Source organism: Lineus longissimus, chromosome 7 (genome assembly GCF_910592395.1).
Source record: "Lineus longissimus chromosome 7, tnLinLong1.2, whole genome shotgun sequence".
In the NCBI taxonomy this organism is placed as follows: domain Eukaryota; kingdom Metazoa; phylum Nemertea; class Pilidiophora; order Heteronemertea; family Lineidae; genus Lineus; species Lineus longissimus.
Window position 1 is genome coordinate 19252824 of NC_088314.1, and position 22815 is coordinate 19275638.

Consider the following 22815-nt stretch of genomic DNA (forward strand, 5'->3'; position numbering starts at 1 on the left):
GGAGAAAAGATACATTTTTGTAACTTGCATATTTACTTGTTGGATGATGATATACTGAACAAATACGGGACGAAAATCCGAATACCTAATACTAACAAAATCGGTTCCAGCAAGAATATTCTTAGTCTTTATTCTTGGTGTCACGCATTCCTTCTTCTTAATTTCCAATAATTGTTGGACGGAACTTCTAACCCGACATTTTAGATACAGTGTCTAAGTTGCTTGAGCAACTACTTGAGCATCTTCTGGCAGTAATCCAGGTTAATGGTACACAGTTTTCAGATATTTCCTTGAGTATTTGTCGAAAGTGTCAAAAATATATAAGGCAATCCTATGTAGTTTTGGTTGTTGTAGCGTTTTAGCCTTGCCGTGGTAAGCAATAGCCTACTGAGAGTGTTTAACTGTGCATCTCAGCATTCAGTGAGTGTGCATGTGTACTTGTATCCCTTTGGCTTTGCAGCCTGGTAATGGCAATAAGATTTAATTCAGTCAATGAAGAAAAACGTGAAAGAATTGCTCATGCTTAACTTAAGTCGTTGCCAGAAGCTGAATGATCGCCGGACGAGAACACTCCGCAACTTGTTTTCTTTATAAGCTTCGTCGCCGATAGTCTTGTGTGACAAAGTTTTTCGTTGAACATCACTCAAGTTGTACGCAATGGCAAATGAAATGCACTTTGACCCGTTGATCGACGGGGTGTCGACGTGACAGCAGCCCGCACAGCCTTATAATCCACCCGACTTCACCATATATGATTGATACTTCAGTCTGGGGTTCGTGGGAGCCGGGGTACTCTCATCAGGCGCCAAAGTAAAGTTGTTTCTGCCATGGTTAACAAATTCATGCTAATTAAGGATGATCAAGTTGATTCTTCTGGATTTGCTGCGCCGAAGTGTCGAGTGATGTTGAGCCCTGGTCTAGATCCATTAGAAATTTTAGAGTCGTTTTACTGAAAAGCCTCTACGTGCTTATGTGTATTGGTCGAAAAATCTCTAAAGACAATGGCCTCTAAAGATTTTTCAAAAGCTCACAAACCTTTATTTCTAAGATTGCACAGTTTGATAACCCGATATTGGATCCCTTCAGGCAGTTGCGGGTCTGAACCCATCTTTATCTTACACTCAATTATGCATTACACATGATCGGGGCGATCAAAGGACAAACATAATGTGAGACAATGTTAAACACTTTTGGCTATTTTTTGCAATTTCAGTATAGATTCCCTGTTTACATTAGACGTTGTTTCGTGTATAGTCTAACTGCATACATATAAGCAAGAATTTATAAAGACTAGTCTTTATAAATTCTTGATATAAGTGGTAAAAATCGCCAAGCTGAACACTTTTATTTAGAAAAATTTAATGTATCAAGGGCAAAGTATCTGTAATAGCTCAATACATTTTACTTGTTTTTACGCCGTTACCCGCTCCAATATCATTAGCTGGGATCTGCTCTTAATCCAGATCTGTTCTTTGTTTTCCATGCAGCCTCCCATGTTTCAAATGTACATCTCATTTTGAGGTTTCAAGCTCTGGCCTGAATGGGTGTGCCTGTGGTCAAACCTTAAAATCCTTCATGCATTTTCTTGTTTCCATACAGGACATGACGAGAACATGTCCAATGCACTGCATAGGGGAACCCTATACCCTCATGTCAGTAGATCCCCTCCACTGCCAGCCTTCATTTGCCAGAAGCGGCTCCGACTAGTATTACACAAGACCGGGCCGATCAAAGGCAATTATGATGAGAGACAATGGCCTTCATCATACGGGTATCATCACCATCTGTACATTCCCCGAACCATAAAAACCACCAGTCAACAGGAGTAACGACATTGGTTATAAGCAGACGACATTGGTCATAAGCAGACGACACAATCTGGCAGAAGATCTCTCGAAGCCGTGCGTGACACAATCATCGCCGCAGTCGAAAAATTCCACAATAAATTGTCTGCTTAAATTGGGAGAAGCGGAACGATCTTTCTTCAGATACGATTGTGAAATGACCAAAACCCGCGGTGACCCGGGGAAGACAGGCTACCCATCAAATACCAAACATTCACTTGTTCAGTGTGCTTTCACTGTGTGGAAAGATGGTCCCCTGATAACGTTTCTTTTACGGGACGCCCCAGGAAGTTTTAGGTTCTATAGCGTATTGTCACCAAGAGATCGTAGTGATAAGGCCGTGAGTGCTCAGGCAAGGGATATTGTCCCAAGAACCCGCAGTTCGGCTTTTTACAAAGCGGGCGCTGGTGTCTCCCGGTCAGAGGTGTATTGGCGGGGATGACACACGGTTGGCCCTAGTAGGCGGGGAGGGGAGGATGAGAAAACAGCCTGGGATCGCCCTCTGGGTGATTTTGTCTATGATGTCGTTAAGTGCACGACAAATTGATCATAACACGTCTTTGTTACTTCGCGTAATTTGATACAAGTCAAAGACCTCATATCATCACTTACAAACTGTAAGATCTTTAGACACCTTCCAGATCTGAGTAATGTGTACTACTTACAGTTGAGAACTACGATTTCATCGTTGAGAACTACAATGACCGAACATGATTGACAGATAAAAAAGTCAAATTCTGACAATGGTAATGTTACAGTTTTCTAAGGGTAGCTTATCAGTTTCAAAGCCAGGACCTGTTACACTTTGCCAAGAATGCAAACACGCTTCGAAAGCATTTTTTTGTAACGTTTACAATGTTTGGTGTTCCCTCAAGTATTTTCATTTTTATTTTTATTTAAAAAAATCATTTCTATGATTCAGACAACTTTTTGTTACGTGGGAAATTCAAGACAGAAGGTGATATCTTAATATCGGTATTGGTTGTCTCTCAGTCCAAGCACCACTCGGGTGGATCTGTCATTTCGCCCAAAAGCTGACGCCTCGATTGTTTCGGCCTGGGCATGCATTTCAGCTCCCCCTTGCGGTGTTTGATAAAGTAACCAATGCAACTAGTTCAGTATGAAATCCTTAAAACTAAACTAAAGGAAACATTCACTGGCGGTTTGATGCCACAACAGATGCAAGAAATCTTGTAAAAAATTAAGAAAAACTCAAATATCACCGATATGAATATTCGAATGTGGAACAAGTAACTCTTGGAAAAGTTTAATTTTTTTCTACGGAGGCGCCAGGTGGCTGAAATTCGGCCAAATAAAGCATTCAGTCTGTGCCGAAAACGTCAACAGCTTTTTTTCACAAAGCTGTAAAAAAGCTTGGAGCGATATGTTGGCGGCGTTTACAGAATCTTCCATCCGGTTGATGGAAAGACCACGATTCCCATCGCATCGAGAGGAACCGCAAGATAAAATCAAGATGGCGCGCACAAATCACGTAATCTGATACAGAGAAAAACTCAGGATTCTTTTCTCGACGACGTTGATATTTCTGTTCCGATGCCAATCTCGACCCGTCGGCGTATTTGAACGCATTCGCTTTACATATCTATGGAAGGTATCGGCACTTGTGCCCGTGGGTGAGGTTGTTGAAGATGTCTGGCGATAGAGACACCTTTCATCAACTTGTTTGGTTGTTTCTGATGTTGCCCGAAGGTGTGCGATGATAAACTGGTAACAGTGTTACCTTGTCTCGAGAATTCTCACACGTTGAATCAGAGGACGGAAATAAATTCATTATAACACCGAAATCTGATGCAAAATAGACTATTTCTAAATTCATTTATCCTTTGGGAATCTCTCTCACTTCCACTTTAAAGTTGGGCTGGCTTTAACCAACGAACTGCTCTGTCCGATCATGCGATGGGCGTGGTCGTCCTTTCACCATGCCACCGTACATACTGTAAACAAACTGTCCTATTTTAGTGATCTCGGTTAGATACGTCTATTGTTACGGGACTAAAATGTATGGGGAACAGTATATGCGTTACACCGACCCCGCTGCCGGGAGTGTTCCTCGTGATAAGGCCGATCCCGTCCCGCCATCCATTCAGGTATGGCGCCATGAAACACGTGTACTGCTCGTTGCAATCATAAAAATATCACTATTTCTATATACTCAATGTCTGCGTCAATAGAATCACTCTTTTTTCGGTAAAAACCTGACTAGAACACTTCTTGGGAAGTTACAGACTAATAGCTGTATAATTTGGATCATTATTGACAACAAGGCATTAATTCGACTCGACGGAACCCAACATGACATAAGTCACAATATTTTAACAACCATATTTTGGCTAATTGCCGGGTCCATTGTACGCGGTGATAAATGACTCTCCTTATAATGACAAATGGGGTAACTGCATAATTTCATTGTCTAATTCACTCCATTTCAGCCCATAAATTTTCATTCTGCTTCGTCATCTCACATACCGCGAACAATTATTTAATTTGATTTGGAATCGTTGGTGTCTGGACCTTGAAAATTGTGCCGCCTTTGAACTAGTCAATCTGCCATACCCCATACTGATCTTCAGGCCAACACTCGGCACTATAAACGTGTGCGAGGGGAGGACGATCCGACTAGTGACTCTGGTTTTTCGAGGATGCCATACCCGGACTACGCTCTCTTCCATGGACACTCGACAAAAATTAATTTTCAGGAAAAGGTGATATTCAATCTAATTAAGTGCCGACACTGCGCACAAATGTGTATTATCCAACTTTATATCATCAGATATAACGTATTTTGCCTTAAAAACATAGGTCTAACCCTGAAAATTTCATATCATAATAGATTCATGATAGTACATAAGATATAGGTTGCATCACCGCAGTCCGTCTCACCTAAAGGAATAAGCATACGCGTGTTTAATACCAAACATCTATGAAAATCGCCTATGTGAGTGATGTCATAGTTAACTTGAAACTGCCGTGTTAGCATTTGTTTACCAATTGTTTACTTGCATCCGAAATCAATAAGGCACAAAGGCACTAAAGATGGAGATACAATGCATCCAGTATTGACGTAAACAACAATAAAACGCCCTTAAGGGGTTCTCCCAGGTTCTGAGGAACACAAAGCACCGTTAAAAGGAGAAAAAAAATCCCTTGCGTTGATATCAAAATCGCCTTGAGAGATTTGCGTTGTTGGCAATAGGTAATATTAAATGTGGATTTTCTGCATCCGCGGCTTAGAATGGCGTATTCGTATAACAATTGGTGATTATCTGATATGCTCATGTACTGAAAAAGAATTGTTGGTCTCAATATCTAGAATACAAAGGAAAGAAGGACAATTTACGTGTTTTCTTTATTTGACCAAAATGCACTTATCAAGTCTCATGAGTTATTCAACATTCAGGGTGCGAATTATGTTTTAAAAGAACAATGCATTATACTTACATGCATAATGGATTAATATTGTGTGTTATTGTTATCATTATCCCTACCAATATATTCAGCAGCGATTTAAAAGAAACTGGAGCATGGATAACTGAGTTTTGTGCAAGATAAAAGAAACATTTCAATCTAAATGTATGATTGATGAAATTTTATGAAAAACACGTCTTTCTTTTGGAAAATTCGAGATCAGTTCGTGTACTTGTTGATATGTCTTGGATACTGTCAATAATAACAATCATTTTGACGCTGCCGCGCCACTTGGAATCTTTGATTGGAAATGTAGTATGAGATAGAAGTAGTTTCTGTCATAAATATTTGAAACATTCTTCCTTTTTTTCTCATGAAGAAAACGCGATGCCATGTTGATTACAGGAAAACCATGGTCATCCTGAGATACAGGTTTTTGATATAGAAAAATCGTTTGAAATATCGTGAGGCGGATTATATTATAAACAACTGGTGCCAGGATGACCATGCTCGACCATAACTATATAATTACAACATCCGGGCTACGATGTAAAAGCATGTTTGGTCCGTTTGCCACTAAAAAACCGAACCTAGGATAAACTTAATTTAAGCGGAATTCCTTATAAACACGATGCACTTTATGTTACCGAAATACGTCAGTGTTTGGGTTTATTTTGAGTTGAGTTTCACTTCAATATGATCGCGTGTAGACGATCCTATGGCGATCTGTTCGAAGGATTGTTTCATATGTGTCCCTAATGTCACCAGGGGGATCGACATATATCATGTGTTACTCAGAGGGAAGACATGGTCTCAAAAAACTACCTTGTTCATGGCTAATGTTTCTGCTCACTCGGCCTCAAATGAGTCAAAACACATCGCCCATTTACATGTTTAATGAATCTCTTTAAATTTTTACGATGTACTAGTATCCGGAGAGCGATCACAAAAGGTAAATTGGCCGCAAGCGTTCGAGAAATATGCGCAGAAAAACTGGTTGATAGATGGCTGATGACCTAATTAAGTCTACAAAAATCGTACTGGCGCCAATTAATTACTGGGGCCGTCCCGTTCATAAACTAACCGCTTGTTTCTTCTTCGATGTGACATGGCATATAACAACGTGTGGTTATGAATGAAATACGTCTAAACACTCAAAAAGTACATATGAATTACCAGTAATGAGGTACGATATTTTGCTGTGAGGACAGCTATTATTAAGAACAATGTTCATAGTCTTTTACAAGTACTCTATATTCACTTGTATAAGGTCTGTCCATTTTTTGGCACGAGTACGCCTTGTACAAGCTTGCAATGCATTGGTCATTGCCTCGATCATGGACTGATGGATTCATCTGTCATCACCAACGAGCCTTTTTCACTAAGAAAGTAATGATATGGGGAAAAATATGAAATACTCACATTATAATCGTGAAAAGGGACGGTATGAGGAATGTTTTATAATGCCGATGATAGTCTGAAAAAGTTGAGATGGTAGAAATCCCTTTTGAAAAGATTTCTGAATGACGTGTTGCTGACAAACGTGTCCGCCTGTTCAGCTTTAACTTAATGCATGTTTCCTTTTTTACAGGGCATCGAAATAGGCGGTTGATGGCCTTAATAGAAAAGAGTCAACTGGATAGGCCGGTGAAGTTCTGCCTATTGACACTGATACATGTTTACTGGCGTTACAAAACATATGTATGCATGCTTTCGAAGTGTTGAGTGTCAATATTATTCGCTAATGGTGTTATCCCCTCTTCTAATTCAGGGATCGCCTTTGCATATGGCGGCTGTCCGGGGGACATACCAATGGCGGTATCGCACTGCATGACGGGATTCGACGCACAAGTCCAGATGTTGGGGGAACCGGACACGATATTTTCAGGGATAGATGTAGAAAGTATTCGCGTCATGTGCTCGTAAGTATACAGGGTATATATTTCAATAGAAAGCTTAACGATCTTTGAAATAGATTATCTATTAAACTTCCCTGATGATTTTAGAGAAAAAGACCCGCTTCTCTTATTCACTGGGGCATTAGGATTTCATAATTAATCAATTTGGCATCTCCTTTATCTATTTCAGGACGTATATGTCGAGCATGTTGTGTATAGCGATGATGAGGAAGAGTTGTCCAGCGAAACAGCAAGAAAAAATAGATAGTAAAATTGAACACGTCTTATATCTTAGAGATTTATGCACTCGACAAAATTTTTACGAATGTAAGTATACTTTTTATTCCATCCTAATGCAATTCTTTTCTCTAACTATTTTATCATCCATGGTCCGGTTGCTCAATCAGCGTTATCAGTAACGTTGGCGTTAAGACCTGAGACTAGTATAGCAAAATGAAATTTACTGCATTTTATCCTGACTCGATTAGAAACTTCAGTCTAATATGGCTCATGTCTGCTACCAGGGTGTCGAAATATTGGTTTATCCTTGAATCATGGTTTAGTAGCCCTTTTCAACAAAATTCTCTAAGCCAACGATCGGTGAAAATCTCGGATAGGTTAATTTACTAAGTCTGCACGACTGTAGCAATGTCTTCCTGAACATGGCCGCCCCCGACTGAAACTTCAGCCGCCAGACTTGATGAACCAAAAAATTGTAACTGATTGAGATTGATCGATGTTAGAGTAAGTCTGAGAGCTGAATTAGTCATTGCTTTATCTTGATTTTGAGGTGAAAACATCTTTATTCGCCAATTGATTTGTAAATTTGCTCTTGCTTTACATGAATGGCCAATTTTGTTGATAGCGCCACGGATGTCTAGCACGTCGGAAACTTTGTCGTATAAGAGCTGCCCGTCTACCTTTTTAAAACCAATTGCTACAGGCCATTATTTCTCTGCATGGCAATGACTTTCCCCCTCGTATCCAAAATGGCTGAGGGAGCGACCATCCTTCGCTGAGAAAATCCGCCAGGCGTGTATACCCGTTACATGTCAGTACTTTGCCTTCTTCATCAGGATCAGTGGGCACAGAATTGGCCAGATTCTGATGTTCGGGATTAGGAACGAGTTCGCGGATTTTGGGAATTTTAACATTCCTCAAACTGATGCACATTAGCATTCATTCGCCAATCGGCAGCCGGTAGTGGCAGTTGTTTTCAGCGACGAAGCCTTAATTCTTCTCTTCAAACAGCTGATGCACCCTGAAACTTCCATAAAACTAGGCATCATCAAACTTGAAATAAGGTGCTGCACTGTTAGCTTTGCTAAATGGATGACTGGATCCAAGTTCGGGTGAAGTACGATGTATTCTGTCGTCTGCTCGGCGCCAATGGTTTCCAAGGAGCGCGAAACATCCACAACAACCGCCATGTTGTCTGATTGGTGGCGCGCTGTCTCACACCAGTACCGGGCGCCGTGTCAGACGGCTGATGCACTCAGGGACCCGCAGGCTCCAGTCTGTTTGCGCTATTAATTCCCCAAGTGAGCGTTGCTGATACAATAAGAGATCTTATGCAATAAACATACTGACAACTTATTAGTCATGGCGAATCTGTAAGAAAATTCAATGAGGTCTGTCAAGGCGCGGCAGACGATCAAGCTGCTGCAGCAAAAAGTGGCGGCAAAAAGCGGTGGGAGAAGCCGTGCTGGTCCTTATCAAGATTTTTCCCAAAGAAAAATTCGGCGACCGGAAGTCCCCCTCCCCAAATATCGCCTTGTGATTTGGCTCCCAGCTGATGCTTGCACCATTGGTGCAACATTTAAGGCCTTTAATTGGACAAAACGACCGGAAGTCTCGCCAAATTCTGCTTACGGGAGCCCTGAAGTAATAAGATTCTTTTCATTAGAATGTTCCTGTCATTTCTAGTGACAGAGAGGCATCAATTCATAAACAAATATCAAAGCCGTGATCAATTCATCGAATCCCGTACCATCGAATTCCTGAAGATTATCTCGATCACATTATTACGACTGTGCTTTTCGCCAGTTGCCTCTCATGACTCACCAACCTACCCAAGGTCAAGGTCAATAGCCACCATTGATTTGTTCATTTACCAACTTGTTGAACGTTGACGACAAGGAAATAAGCGGCAATTGCCGACAAGAGAAAAAACATCCACAGCGTCGTCGAGTCTGGAAAAAAATGACCTTGAAGATACTTATCCCGTTCTTAGATTTGCTGGACAAGGCATTTGGCAATCACCTCCAGCGGGACTTGTCGTGAAAGGGAAATGAGTCGCCCGGTCTTGAGGCTCTGTCGAAAAAAGAGAAAGCGCGCCTTTGCGAATGAGATTTTGCGTCAGCGTTCGGGTGGCTGGCGACGGACTGACTGTGGAATTGGCGCCGCCAGTCTGCCGCCGGTTGTAGCTGTCTAGGGTGATCTTGTCTTAAACCGCATCATACTAGAATATGTTATATCCGAGTAATTCGTTTTGAATGAATGTGATTCACTGGAGTGATGTTAATCAAATGAGGAGAATGGCTCTCGTTGATCTGTCACAGACGCTGGATAACAGATATGATGTTGGCTTTACTTCGGCTGGGTTAAAGTTAAGAAATGTTGCATGTGACTTGTTTCAAGACAGTTGGCCCTTCCCGATCTTAACCCTGGAGTGTTTTAAGACCGTCATGTCCACAGCCGAAGTCATGTTGGTCTCTGACCATCGGCTCAGAAGCCCTCTTTTTTCAAGCCATTTCCCCTTCTTGTTCCTGACATGCAGGGTCGTGTGCTGGTCTTATGCAATTTCTCTTCATTAGCACTTACCAGAGTCTCGCTGGAGGTCTCGTGTCGTCACCCCACCCTCTTGTTTCAAGTCGGCCAACCCTTCCCGTTCCTAACCTATCCGTTTCTTCAGTTTTAAAACTTATTCACTTTCCGGGGCCTTGCTGGTCTCGCACGGTTTCTCTTCATGGCACTTCCATGGAGTCTTCCTGGTCGCTTGGCATCATCCAAGTACCTTCACAGCACCCTCTTGTACTAATGTTTGTTTTACTTATCTTCTTAAGTACATACCTACCGCGAGAACAGGATAAAGCAATGTTAGTTGACCTTTGCGAGAGGAGACGCTTAGCGTTAGCTTGCTAGGTGGGAATGTGTTTGTGGCGAGATGGAACACAAGTTTCAAGAAGCTATTTTGTAAGGATTGGTTATGTTGATCTGTTGTTATCCCTGGTTCTCTTTCTTTTTGTTTTGTTTTCCACCTCAGAGGTGCATTCCACAGCCAACAGTTCGCACAACCATTCACGGACTCCGCTCCAGGAATAATTGTGTTGGAAAGCAGTTACAGCGACAGAATTTCGTCAATAATATATCATAATGTACATGTACGAACTGGTATTACTCGAAATTCGATTCAAAGATATCAGCTGGGTTAGAAGAAGTTATACAAGTTCAAGTCTATATTCGAACATTTCAATACGTCCTCATATTCTCTGATACGCCGTTAGCTCGACACCGCCTTCTCTCTTCAATCCATTTACAATAAGTGAAAGCATTATAAGGGTCTAAGATCTAAAGGATAATGGTCGTAAATTTCACCGCTTAATTGATTTTGCCTTTGAAAAGAAGTCAGGCACTTCCTTGCAAATTCATTTGGAGATTGGAACTTCGGCGTGTTGAAAGCAGACGTCTCCGGTCGGATCGGGTGAACGATGACAGCGGAGAAGAAACAACGCCATATTGTCAAGAAAAGACCTTGAAACGCCTGGAGGTTCCATCCACAGACCCAATTAAGGAGACAGATGACGGGTTTGTCTTGTTAGTGTGATGAATTTGATTTAGGAGATTTGGGAGTATAGATTGTGTCAAGTTTCTCATTAGAAAAGGTGTTGGTTATGAGAGTTCGCCATCGATTTCTTCTGCTATCAGCGTCATTCGCTGCAGCCGATGAAAATCAGGATACACATTCTAAAACAGCTAGATTGACATCCCAGAATGACTGAATACTTCGGACTAAGCTTATATTCTCTCATTAACCGACAAGCAGACGTGTGAACTCAATGGCGCTGACGATGGCTTTCAGCGAATGCATTGAGGGGTCTTGCATTGAGGGGCACCAGCTAATGCATTGAGAGGTCTTGTCCCAGAGCTGAGCATGCTGCGTTCCACATGTACACTGCTAAGACTGAGGGACCTCAACATCAAATGTGGGGGGTGGGTAGATGGAAAGAATGTCAACCTCCGCGGGCATTAGTGGTACTTCCCCACCCAGCTGCCGATGGGCGCAGGTGTTACAAGCATTTTGGGAGTACTTCTCGAACTGATGCTTGAGGAACAGGTCACGGCATCATCCATCCAGCGCCATTACTTTCCTTGTTGTCAAGGCAATAAGGGAACAAGAAACACCAAGTCAATCATAAAAGATCTCAGAATACGATGTTTCTCTAACCATACGCCATCCTAAATACCTCACTCATCCCTATGACTTGAATTGGTGTAATACCCTGCAGCGTTTAGCTAAGCAAGGCTAATATTTACCCTGATATATATAAACATGCTAAAGGAATGAAGTTATGACATTCGCCGTGTTCAAACTGGATAATAAACAGAGTAGCATCACTGCTGTGGAGTTCACGCTACTGTCTGTGTTGCTAGCATTAAGAAAACAACAGGTCTAATCAAAACTCTGTTAGATTACAAAAATTTAAGAGCATTGTACTGTTCCGGTGGCTGGTGATGATGCCTTCATATGTGGGGGAGCTTACCCCTTGACATGATGCGGTGGACGAGGAGGGCTTTTTTAGTCGGCAGCTTGCGAATACGAGCCAAGCCGCACCGAGTTCTACCTATCACGAGGTCTTGTTATAGCACACCCTGTGAACAGGAAAGCTACAATGTACAGTACCAAGTCCGAGACAGTGGACACACGGCATCTTCAATTGCGCCAATTCATATGAAGGACCTTTCGCGTTCTACAAAATACTGACGCACCCGTATTTTCTCAATTGGTATTCTCGTCCGCGAGCAAGCAAGACTGTCAAGAGGTTGCAGTAACTAGCCTTCTCCGGTTTGTCCAGCATCTCTTCCACGATAATTAGGTGATCATTGGCACTTATCCCTTGCAAAAGAAAACACTGGGTTCTTTTCTTACGGTCTTGGTATGCCGGTGGTGAATAATAAGCCAGTTTATATTGGAGTTATCGCCAGATCTCGCAGTGAAACGCGGGAATGGAACGCCGTAAAGAAGATTCGATGACTCGCTGCCGTCCGCCCGATAGAAATGGCAGCTTCTTACCATTGCCGAAGCCTACCAGTTTGTCAAGCAGACAAGTTGCCATTGTGCTAAGATCTTTTTTCGAAAGCTGGAAAAAACCTTTATTACTAAGAGTGTACGGCTTTCTGGATCGGCTTTATCTCGGCGTAGCTTCGCAATTCTCTTCTGCGCAAGTTAAAGCGAAGCAGTCTACCCTACGCCGAGAAGAAGATATCACTTCAAGCCCGGATAACTTGATACTAGGTGTGTAACCAGCGCTGATGTTTTGATCAGATAACCAGGGCTAATGAAGACGTGACTCGGGCAGCTTCCGCCGTAATTGTTCCCTGGTGGCTTGGTGAAACAGTGCTCCGCCTCATTAGTGACGATGGTTAACTTGTGGTGAAAACCTCAGATTTGAGATGATACATGACGAACCATAGATAACGGATCATATGACTTGCTCACTGCTCTAATGAGGGAAGAGTGACAGAAGATAACGGATAGAAGTTGGCTCTGGGTGAAAGAGTGGAGTTTTCAGATTTTTCAATCATATGTCAATACACAGAAAAATTAAACTTCAAATAGATTACAGTTTAGCAAGTGTCGATTAAAGAATCTAATCTGTACTAGGTACACCGATATTAGGTACACCGATGTACACCGATGTTAGGTACACCGATATAAAGATACTCGAGATCAATTTGCGTCACGTTGAGATGTCTGCTGGTGACTGTACCGCGGCAATTTTTAATTTTTTACTTGTTGGGACTAAACGAACGGCGTTGTTTTTCAACGGATGAAGGTACCAAAATGAAGTATTTAAACGGTCCACATACACTCTTAGAAATAACGGTTTTTGAACTTCTAAGAAACATTAATGGTTTTTTGGCCAACATAAATATGCACCCCTTAAAGTTGTTTTGGTAAAAGGGTTTTTTAGATGGTGAAAATCTCCAAGGTTTCTCACTTGGCTGAAAAACCACCACTGGGTGCATATTTGTGTTGGCCGAAAGACCATTAAATCTTTTTCAAGAGCTCAAAAACCTGTATTTCTAAGGGTGTATCTGTGCTTAGACAAGATGCAATCACCACGCACCGTATGCCATGGTGAACTAGAATTCACTGCTCGCGGTACTGATGCTAATGATAAAGGAAATTGGATATGGCTACAGGATAGAGTTAGCTTCGCGAGGTATGAGAGGTATTCATCCAGTATCAGATGGGATGTTGATAACTTAAGTAAACCCTCAGACAACTTGATTGGTTTAGTTTTTACACCTCTTGGTATCTGCTGCGGTAATACTGTAGTTTCATGAAAATAACACCACTTCATTAACAGCCGGTGTCGCCGCCCCTAACTCATAGGGTGGCGAACAGAGCTGTTGAGAAGGCCGATCATTGGTTGGGATTCCAGAGAGGGTTGTCCAGGCCTCATATCCAATAGTCCAATCCTTATTGTTTGGGTTGTTGAAACCGATTCGTAGGTCTCCCATAAATGGGATAATGGGAATGGGTCTTCGGCCATTGTACTGAGTGTCCCAGAACATTTTCAACTAATCGTCATTGGTAGTGTAAAGGGTGTCCCAGTGCTAATGGCTGATAGTGTACAGGGTGTCCATGAAAAAAGTCCAACTGACATATTGGCTTCTGCTGGTTTTAGGGCCTGCCCTTTCAAAGTGAGGCACTGCTCAGGGAGGTAATGGAGCATGTCTTCGGGTCTTATCATCCCTTACCAGCTTCGGGCTTTCAAAGATACTTTGCAGTGCGAAATTGGTAAGAATGAGAAGTTGTCCGTCACATATCTGGAGACAAAACCGAACATCCCTCTAAATGTACAGTCCTGTCCGAAGTGATCAGTGAAGGATTAAAAAAAAACGATGCAAATCCCGATTCAATTTTTTTTCAAAGCTAAAGATACACATTATTAGATTGTCCAGCTTTCAGAATCGTACCCACAATCATTCACAACACCCACAGTCAATTCAAGTCCATCACAATGTCCTCCTCGACTACATTCACGAACTCTGGTCCATCCACGGCAGTCTCCTCTTCTTCCTCCAAGATAGCATGTGGTCCAGCTTCGATTGGCCTTGGTTGAAACGATGCTTCAAATCAATTGACGATAACGTCCTCATCAACACCATCCCAGGCATCTCTGATGATGTTGGTCACGTCTCTCAGGCCGATGTGAGGGCAGTCTCCTCTTTCGTCCGTGTGGTCCTTCTTCCTCGATTTCCATTGTCGTCGTACGTGACATTTGAAGGACTTCATGACTGCAACGTCTAACGGTTGTACGAGGGATGTGCAACCAGCAGGTACGTAATCCAGGCTGCCTCTCATGTCGCGGATTCTCGTCCGGAAGTTCTCTGTCCGGTGGACCTGATAATGATCGACGATTAACAGGAACTGGTCGGTCTCGTTGTCGGTGAAGTAGGGTGATAGGACTTCATCTAACCACTTGTGCGCCGTTTCCTCCCTCATCCAACCAGTTTCCGATAGGGTAATCTTTACATCTGCTGGTGGGTTGTCTTGGAGGGCTGCAAACACCCGGACGAAACCTCTTCTGGGGAAGGTGGTGTGCGCCGGCAACTTTGCTCCAGAGGCTGCGATGCAGAGGGTGACGGTGCATCCCAACTTAGTATTGGACCTGGATGATCAGACGTCTATGGCCTTCTCCCCCGTGGTGTTGTCCGTGTACATGGTTCTCATATCAAACAGGACAAGGTTTGGTCCATGTTAAAGAAGAACCGCATCTGTATATCAAGACGATCGATGCTCCCAGTAACCGCATCTCGGAAGGTCTGGATCCTTGCAGCAGCATCAGCGGGGACGGTCGTTGTATTCTTGGCCACCTTCTGTAGGGACACGTGGCGTCTCTTCATCAAGCACTCGACCCAGCCTATGGATGCGTTGAAATCCCATAGCTGAGGGCGACAATGCTGAATCCCTTCTCTGACATCTTGGGCTAACTCATTCCACCAGCTTTGCCACACTACCAACGCCTTATCTTGAATGTCGAGAACGGAGACTGCGAGGCGATGCTCTCTCATCTGCTGCAGCCATTGGTAAAGCTGGTCCTCAACCTGTGGCCATAACGGATCACGGGGCTCCATCACCGTCTTCTTCCGGCCATGCCCTTGTTCTTGCTTCTGCTCGAGGTCCTCGAGATTCCACCTTCTAAACGTCTCAGGGGATGTTATAGTGGGCGGCGAACTCTCTCATACTGCGCACCGTACCGTTCACCAGTGCCTCCTTCTGGTCTCTCAGGCAGGCAAGTTTTTATGTCACGGTGTAGCGCCGGCGTCGTTTTCTCAGCAGCTCTACAGCATCCATTGTCGCACAGGTTGTCTGCAATGTGGGTACCCTCAGTGGGGCTTCATTTATAGGCCTAAGAGGCCCTAGAGTTCCTCAAGAAAACCACAAATCCTAGAAACTTCGATTCTGTTTTCTCCCACGTAGGCCTAGGGAGTCTAAATCAAAAAAAGAGGGTTGTAGAAAAACAGAGGATGAGCTCCTCGTTTTTCTTCGGAATTTCGTGACTTCTAACATTGCCTGAATATCACTTTGCTTTACTAATGAAAGCATTTGTAGATTTTTCTTCAGAGTTTCAATAAGGACTTTTTTTGTTTTGGGGGGTTTGTATCAATCTAAAAGGTGCTTCAGTTTTATGAGACAACCTGTATAAACGGTCGGCGAGTGGCCTCACCATTTACGTCATTCCACATGCGCACTCATCGACCAGTAGGCCCACAACACTTCGAATCAATAGGGCTGCGGTAATAAGTGGTTTAGCGTAACCGTGACAGCTCGGCTGAGCCATCACAAGGGCCAGCGAAGTCACTCATTGGTTACCTCTGGTGAATAGACTCGAGAGAAGAGGCCGGGCCTTGAATATCCCGAAGTGGTGTTATTTTCATGAAACTACAGTATACTCACATACTCCTGGTATCAGTCGCCTAAGTGGGGACGATAGCGGTAGGATACATAGGGTACTTTTATGACGGAGTTAAAACTATCACGTCCCCAAAGTTACATGCATGCAGTTCGTACATAATGGCCGTGGTTGCTTTCGGTCTGACTTGTTGGCAGAGAGAACATGCTTGAGTACTATGACTGCATGGAGAATGGAAAAAGCAAAACAACTACATGTAATATGTTGACTAGGTTCGGTTGTATTTTCTGACGTACCGTACCCTATAAAAACTCAATTTGTATCTCGTTATCGGCTGGTTGGGTGTCATTTTAATTCTTCCCAGCGGGATAACTTTTCCACTAGGAATTAAACCACTATCATTAACAGCAGATATTGCTGCCATTAACCTTGCAAGTGACGTTTATGAAAATAGATTCCCGCAATTAGCAGCACTACATATGCTTTTATGAATTGAAACATTGTATTTATAACCGAGTAATGTTCAATCTGTGAATTCGATAATAACCGTGTCACGGACGTGGAATGTACGTTTAGTAGTTGATATAAAAAAATAGTTCATTAGAGGTTTAATTTGGTGGTGCACGTATACACTCGTAATGCTCATTACTAATTTACTTATTTTCTCTCATTTTCCCATTAAAATTACGAAGTGATCAGTCCCTTGGCTAAAGAGTTAATCAGATACAACTATTAAGTATATCACTGGGACTGTGTGCAAACGAGCAATCAGCTTTGCCAAGTATAAATTGCTTTGAAGGGGTCAAAACATTTTTTGATGTAAGGCCGATGTACTGACATCATATTATCCGAGGGTCAGGACATAAGGGGGTTTCATAACCTGCTTGAATTTATCAGACCTTCTCGTGAGGTCTGCTCACTGGAGGGAGCGGTGATGTTATAACGACTGAACACCACACTCGCAGCCGAATAGAAGTCGATGTTTCATACAATAATAGCTAATTTTCTGACATTTTTTCTTCTTCTTTTCTCTTTCCAGTGTACGCTATGCATCAAACGTGTTTCAGTCGACTCCGGTCGAAATCTTCAGAGTGTTATACTAATTTCGAATTGAATACGAATTCAATAATGAAGCTGGCGATGACGGGGAACAGGCCAGCCATCAAAGAATGCTGCAGGTAAGTTATACATAAAACAAAAAGTGTAGATAAAAAGCTATCTCATTGTTAACCTTAGGTAAAGCATCGTCCCCACTCTTCTATTGAAAGTCAAGATTGTTCGTTAGTGTCACCCAGACTTTGGTGCTATATTTACACAATGTTGCTGATGTTAGTAAAGCATCATCCCATAGGCCTACTTGGCTTCGAGCCGAAAAGATCACATCAGTCGCATGTTGGGGATATTTGAACTGCTTCACAATGAGATTCAGTTACACAAATGACTTTGTTTTTGTTTTCTCATTAAGTTCCGGGTCGCGACTGATGGTTATTAATGTCTTAATGGTTAATCAATTTTGCTAATGACTCCACCGATACCAATCAAATCTGTTGATTCTGCGAAAACCGGCTGTTACAGCGCAAAGAAGAAAATACGCTTTCAAAGAATCTTTTGGGCAAGTAGCTCTGAATTCCGATGTTTGTTGACGGTTGCAGGGGCATGTGACCTTTCCTTGCTCATAGAGATGCGAAGGCTGGTTCGAGTCTTGAGGCTAGGATTGGGATGGGAGGCGCGTCTCAACAACACCATATCTTGTTTACGGAGGACCCGCTTGCAAATGGCACAGATGAACTTCATGCTGCAGAAAGATCTCGAGACAAAAGCAAGACGATGATCTTAATGACGTGACAATGATTCTACTGACGCCACACGTCTGTGGTGTCTGGCCTTTGCTCACATTCTTGGCATCATCATAAGCCTCACACACGAACATTGCACACAAAAACTGGAAGAAGTTACATGCCGACGGCAATTCTCGTTCAGTCTGTTTAAAGTAAGGCTCCATTACAAACTGTATTTTTCTTGCTACACTCGTTTTGTTTTATGTCCTGCTTGAAATTATCATTGGTGACGCGTGAGTTATCCCACCGGGCCGCCGGTGTAACATAAATCAGTGTCACCCTGGAAAAAGTCCGTCATTGGGCCGGCATCCGAGTGTTCGATGCAATATAGTGGTGCAATTTCATTTCCATATTGCCATAGAGATAAGGACGAGATCCAGGGTTACTGGCACATTTGTGTCTCAGCCAACAAGATGTGACATTAAGATATTTTAAAGGGAGACTATAGACAGTTGCTAGATAGGCTATAGGCCAGATTAAGTTACACGTCGCCGACAGGTCTCACTGCTATCTCACAGTACGTCGGCACTTGAACGGGAAATAATTTCGGGAACCGAGTCAAACAAGACCCAATCCCCTGACTGTGCACAACATACTGACGCACCGTAACTCAGGGGACCTGGCCCAAGAGGTTCGATCATAAAATAAAAGAAAAAAGTGGTTTACGAAAAATTGGATCTGGAAAGACGAAACGAAAATGAGGCGTCTTTTGATCCACCCCAACTAGATACTGTAACTGAGATCAACCATTGCCCAAGGATTTTGCACAGTCTTCATCTGGTGCGATTAAAAATATTCCCAAAAGGATCCAGATTTCTTTAACAATACCTTGATCAGATTACGTATCAATTAACGTGAATTAATTTCCAGATCTTCGTTAGTTTTTCTCCGTCAGGTCACGCGCGATGGCAGATGACAGTTGGCAGTAACGTGCCAGCCGCCAATTACGAAACACGTTTCATTGTCAGGGTGATCTTTGTGATCCTGGTTACGTCTTAATGGTTCGGAGTACAAAGGATACCTCTGTATCCCCATTATAATGATTAATCAGCCTCCCTCATCAAGCTAACGTGCAATCTATTACCTTGGTAACAACTACAGCCATTGCTCATTTCCCGTTTGTCCTGATAAACCGAGACTGATCCTTTTTCACATGGACATAATGTCAGCACAAGGCATGGGAATGTTTATTCTATTTACCGCTCTGATTATAGATTACTACATGTATTATTATATTGTATAAATGTACATGGAGAGCAGCAAATGACGCTGAGCCCGGATGGATATCCCACTGCTATGACTGTCATGCCTGTCTTTTCGTTATCTTACTTGACTTGAGCAACGAAACGAAACCACGAAATGGTTCCACGGTTTCTTTCCAAATCATAATCGATACATGTCGCCTTTCCATCCGATCCGAGGGCAGTGGTTTGCCCAAAGTTACGTTTAATTGCCCCTTTGGCCTATCGACCTCAAAGAAAGCTGTTTCGTGGCCTCAATGTTGTCAAGATTTGCCCTGAGAACCCTTTGATAAGACAGCGGCACAATGGGAATTTAAACCTTGGTGCGAGTGGGCTTTGTTTGAAGACAATAGAATGTGTATTGGGGCAGACCCCGATTGCTTTTATGCGAGTTAGGGGCCAAAAACCGTAACTGCCGTTTTCCTCTTCATTTTTCTCAATCAGGCGTGCTCTCCCAATTCCATGCCACTGCCAGCCAAATTTGACTCCCGTACTGGCACCGCGTGCGAGATCTCATCACCACAACATGGTTGCCATGAAGAGTTTATTCAGCATCAACAGCGCTAAGAACATTCCGGCCAAATCTATACGCTAAATTATTAACTCGTCTAACAATTCTGTGTCTGTGTTAAACCAAAGCGGTGTAACCAACGAAATGGCTGGGACGTGAACTAAACGTCTGTCTGTATCAGTTATAGACATCTCTATCCATCCACAAGATTAAATGGCAAAGATACACTGTGATTCTGGTGTGATATATCGGGTGATGATTGTTTGCAGGCAAATGCTGGCTTCCTTAGCGACGGATTAATCTGGTCTCCGCTTATCTGGCGCCAGAGCAAAGAGCAGCAGAAATGGAAGTGATGCGGTTATGGCAGCTTTGTATACCAAGTGTCAAAAAATATGTCGCATAAAAAAAACGTTGTCGTACTTTCAATACAATGTACTTAACCTTATAGTCTTTGTTTTGAATGACAACCAGAATATGAATCAACACGACCCGATAAATGTTTTGGAATAAACATATTTTTTACCATAAATTTGTCAGTAACATCTTAACTAATCACTCAAGCAAAGACCCCAGCAATGGCGAGTGGTGGTACTGTTGGGCTATTTCGCTCTTTACACCTGCCTATCTACATCTTGTGAAGAAGATCCGAGGAAAAAGACAACGTGTCGATCATCGGTCTCTGATGTAACCGAGGTCGTCCAGGAATTTTCCACGAACTTTACTAACAAACACTTGGGCTGTTACGTTACGTTGAATAGATGGTACAGAATATCAAGCCCAAATTATGGAATATCAATTTCCCCACAGACAGTTATGGTAAAGTATCGATCGGAGTTCATTCATATCGGCTTACGCGTTAAATCTTCACCGGCGCCAAAATGCCCGACGATAATTCCCATCCTCGAAGCTTTGGAGGTCGAAAAACGTGGCGAGCAAGGATGGTTAACATCGTCATCCCATTACCAGCTCGTCAAGTTGAGCGTATTGAAGTTTTGTCTAATAGTGTTTGCTACGTCTTTGCTGGTGCACACGGGTACGCGCCCATCCCGATTTCTTCATTCGCGCCCGGGGTGAAATATCACTGGGGTACCCCGTGTTCGAGACTCCATGAAATGCATGACCTAGCTTCATGTCCTTATTATCAAGAAAGCTCTTGGTTTGTTCAGTGTGGTCACAGCATTAGCCACCAAAAAAGAGATCGTCGACGATCGACGATTTTCTCCTTGACTGTCCACATCAACGCCAATGCCAATCAGCCTACGTCTTATTGCGAATTCGATGATCTGATACCTTTCGTATGCCAAGCTTTTTTGGCGAAAGCAATTCAGATTCATATCGTGTCATCGCACATGGACAACTGAGGTCTGGGGATGGTACGGGTCTGTTTAAACCTTCCTCGCTAAGAGTCGTAAAGTATTCATATTTCTACCACCAATATTGACAAGCAATCGTTAAGCAATATTGACAAGCAATCTGTGTGGTCAATGTTTGGTGTTTAGAAATGTCGTTCGATGCGACTTGACTGCCAACGTTTGTGCAACATGATGTTCATGATGACCATCCACAGGATAGATACATGTTATAAAAGTAACATTTGATGTCGTCCTTCTAGTAACAACAGCTCAACAACCCAGCGATCACACCACCCTGGATATAGCTGATGTCACCAGACTCTGTGGGGACACAGACGTGTACTATTTCTTCCTCCAATTAGGAAGAGCGCGGGCAATGGCGGTTCTTGCCAAGTCGTCCCTTTACACGCTGTACTTCCTGAAGCCGGAGATGATGTGTAATTAGGAGACGACTCGGGCTTCAAATACTGCAAAAGCACCGAGGGTGATTGCAGTCGCTAAGAAACGGCATAAGAGTAAAACAAGCTTTTATCGTAAAAGTGTATACGAGATGTAACTCTCTTCTAAAAGGTACTTATTTACCCAAACGCAATCAGCAACATACATACTAGTGTGTACATAAGCTCTGTTGAGCTACGTTTATCATTAATATTGTAGAAAAAAAGGAAAGAAATGGTACTACAGAGTCAGAAGAGTAAACGTTCCATATTCACATGGATGATAATATTTTTCCGAGGCAAACAACGCCGGCGCCAGTTCTGCTACATTATGCACCATTTGTTGTCGCTGTTGACTTCCATTTATAACATTATCAAATTTGCTGTTTTAAAAATGGGGTAGGATGATGTGTGGGGTTGACGCAAAACAGAAGTATGACATTCGTTTTGCGTATCATTGATTTGGTTTAGACTAATATATTCCAACGCCAGGCTTTTCTTTATGAATCGGGGATTTTGTTTCCAGACCCATCCCACTGATGCTATTCGTGATTTTGCTACACAGCGGCGGTACAGCTTTTATGTGAAACCAAGATTTTGTTTCAATCTACTTTGTGCTACCAGGGCCGGAAGATTCATTAGAATCAAAAAGCGATTGTCAGCTCTCGTCCTCCGTATTGCGTCAGCAACGACCTAGCTGCTGGCGAACCAATGCATTTGCCTGTGTATTCTAACATGAAATAGTGCCAGTCCGCCTACCTTGGATGATCTATTGCTCTACATCCGTGTCTTTTCCAAGCACCTCTCGAACAAGTACATAAAGCGAGTAAGAATTAACTGTAATAATCAAACAATTTCATTGCAGTATTCTCAACCAATTATTCTGGCGTTTAATCATCTATCCTCGGGGGATTATGCAGCGGGGATGTTTCATCTGAGCAGAAAAGAGAATTTAGTGTTATTATTTATCTGCTGCCTCACATTTTTCGTATCGTGAAAGTCAAAGCCGTATTCAACAGTTTGTCTCATTAGCGGTGAAACTGTGGTGTGTTTGAGTTACCCCGACAGGGCCTGGATAGCCACAGGGGCGCTGTTGTCGCGTGTTGTTGTTGTCGTCATGAG

General features: G+C 42.8%; 1 protein-coding gene across 1 annotated transcript in view; it reads left to right on the top strand.

Annotated features, from left to right (window-relative positions):
- LOC135491407 (uncharacterized) overlaps positions 1-22815 on the top strand; it is a 49831-nt gene that overhangs the window by 21016 nt on the left and 6000 nt on the right. The window contains exons 2-4 of the mRNA XM_064777259.1: positions 7042-7192; positions 7359-7495; positions 17354-17492. Of these exons, the coding sequence (XP_064633329.1) occupies positions 7042-7192; positions 7359-7495; positions 17354-17492 (427 nt within the window). The remainder of the gene's footprint in view (positions 1-7041; positions 7193-7358; positions 7496-17353; positions 17493-22815) is intronic.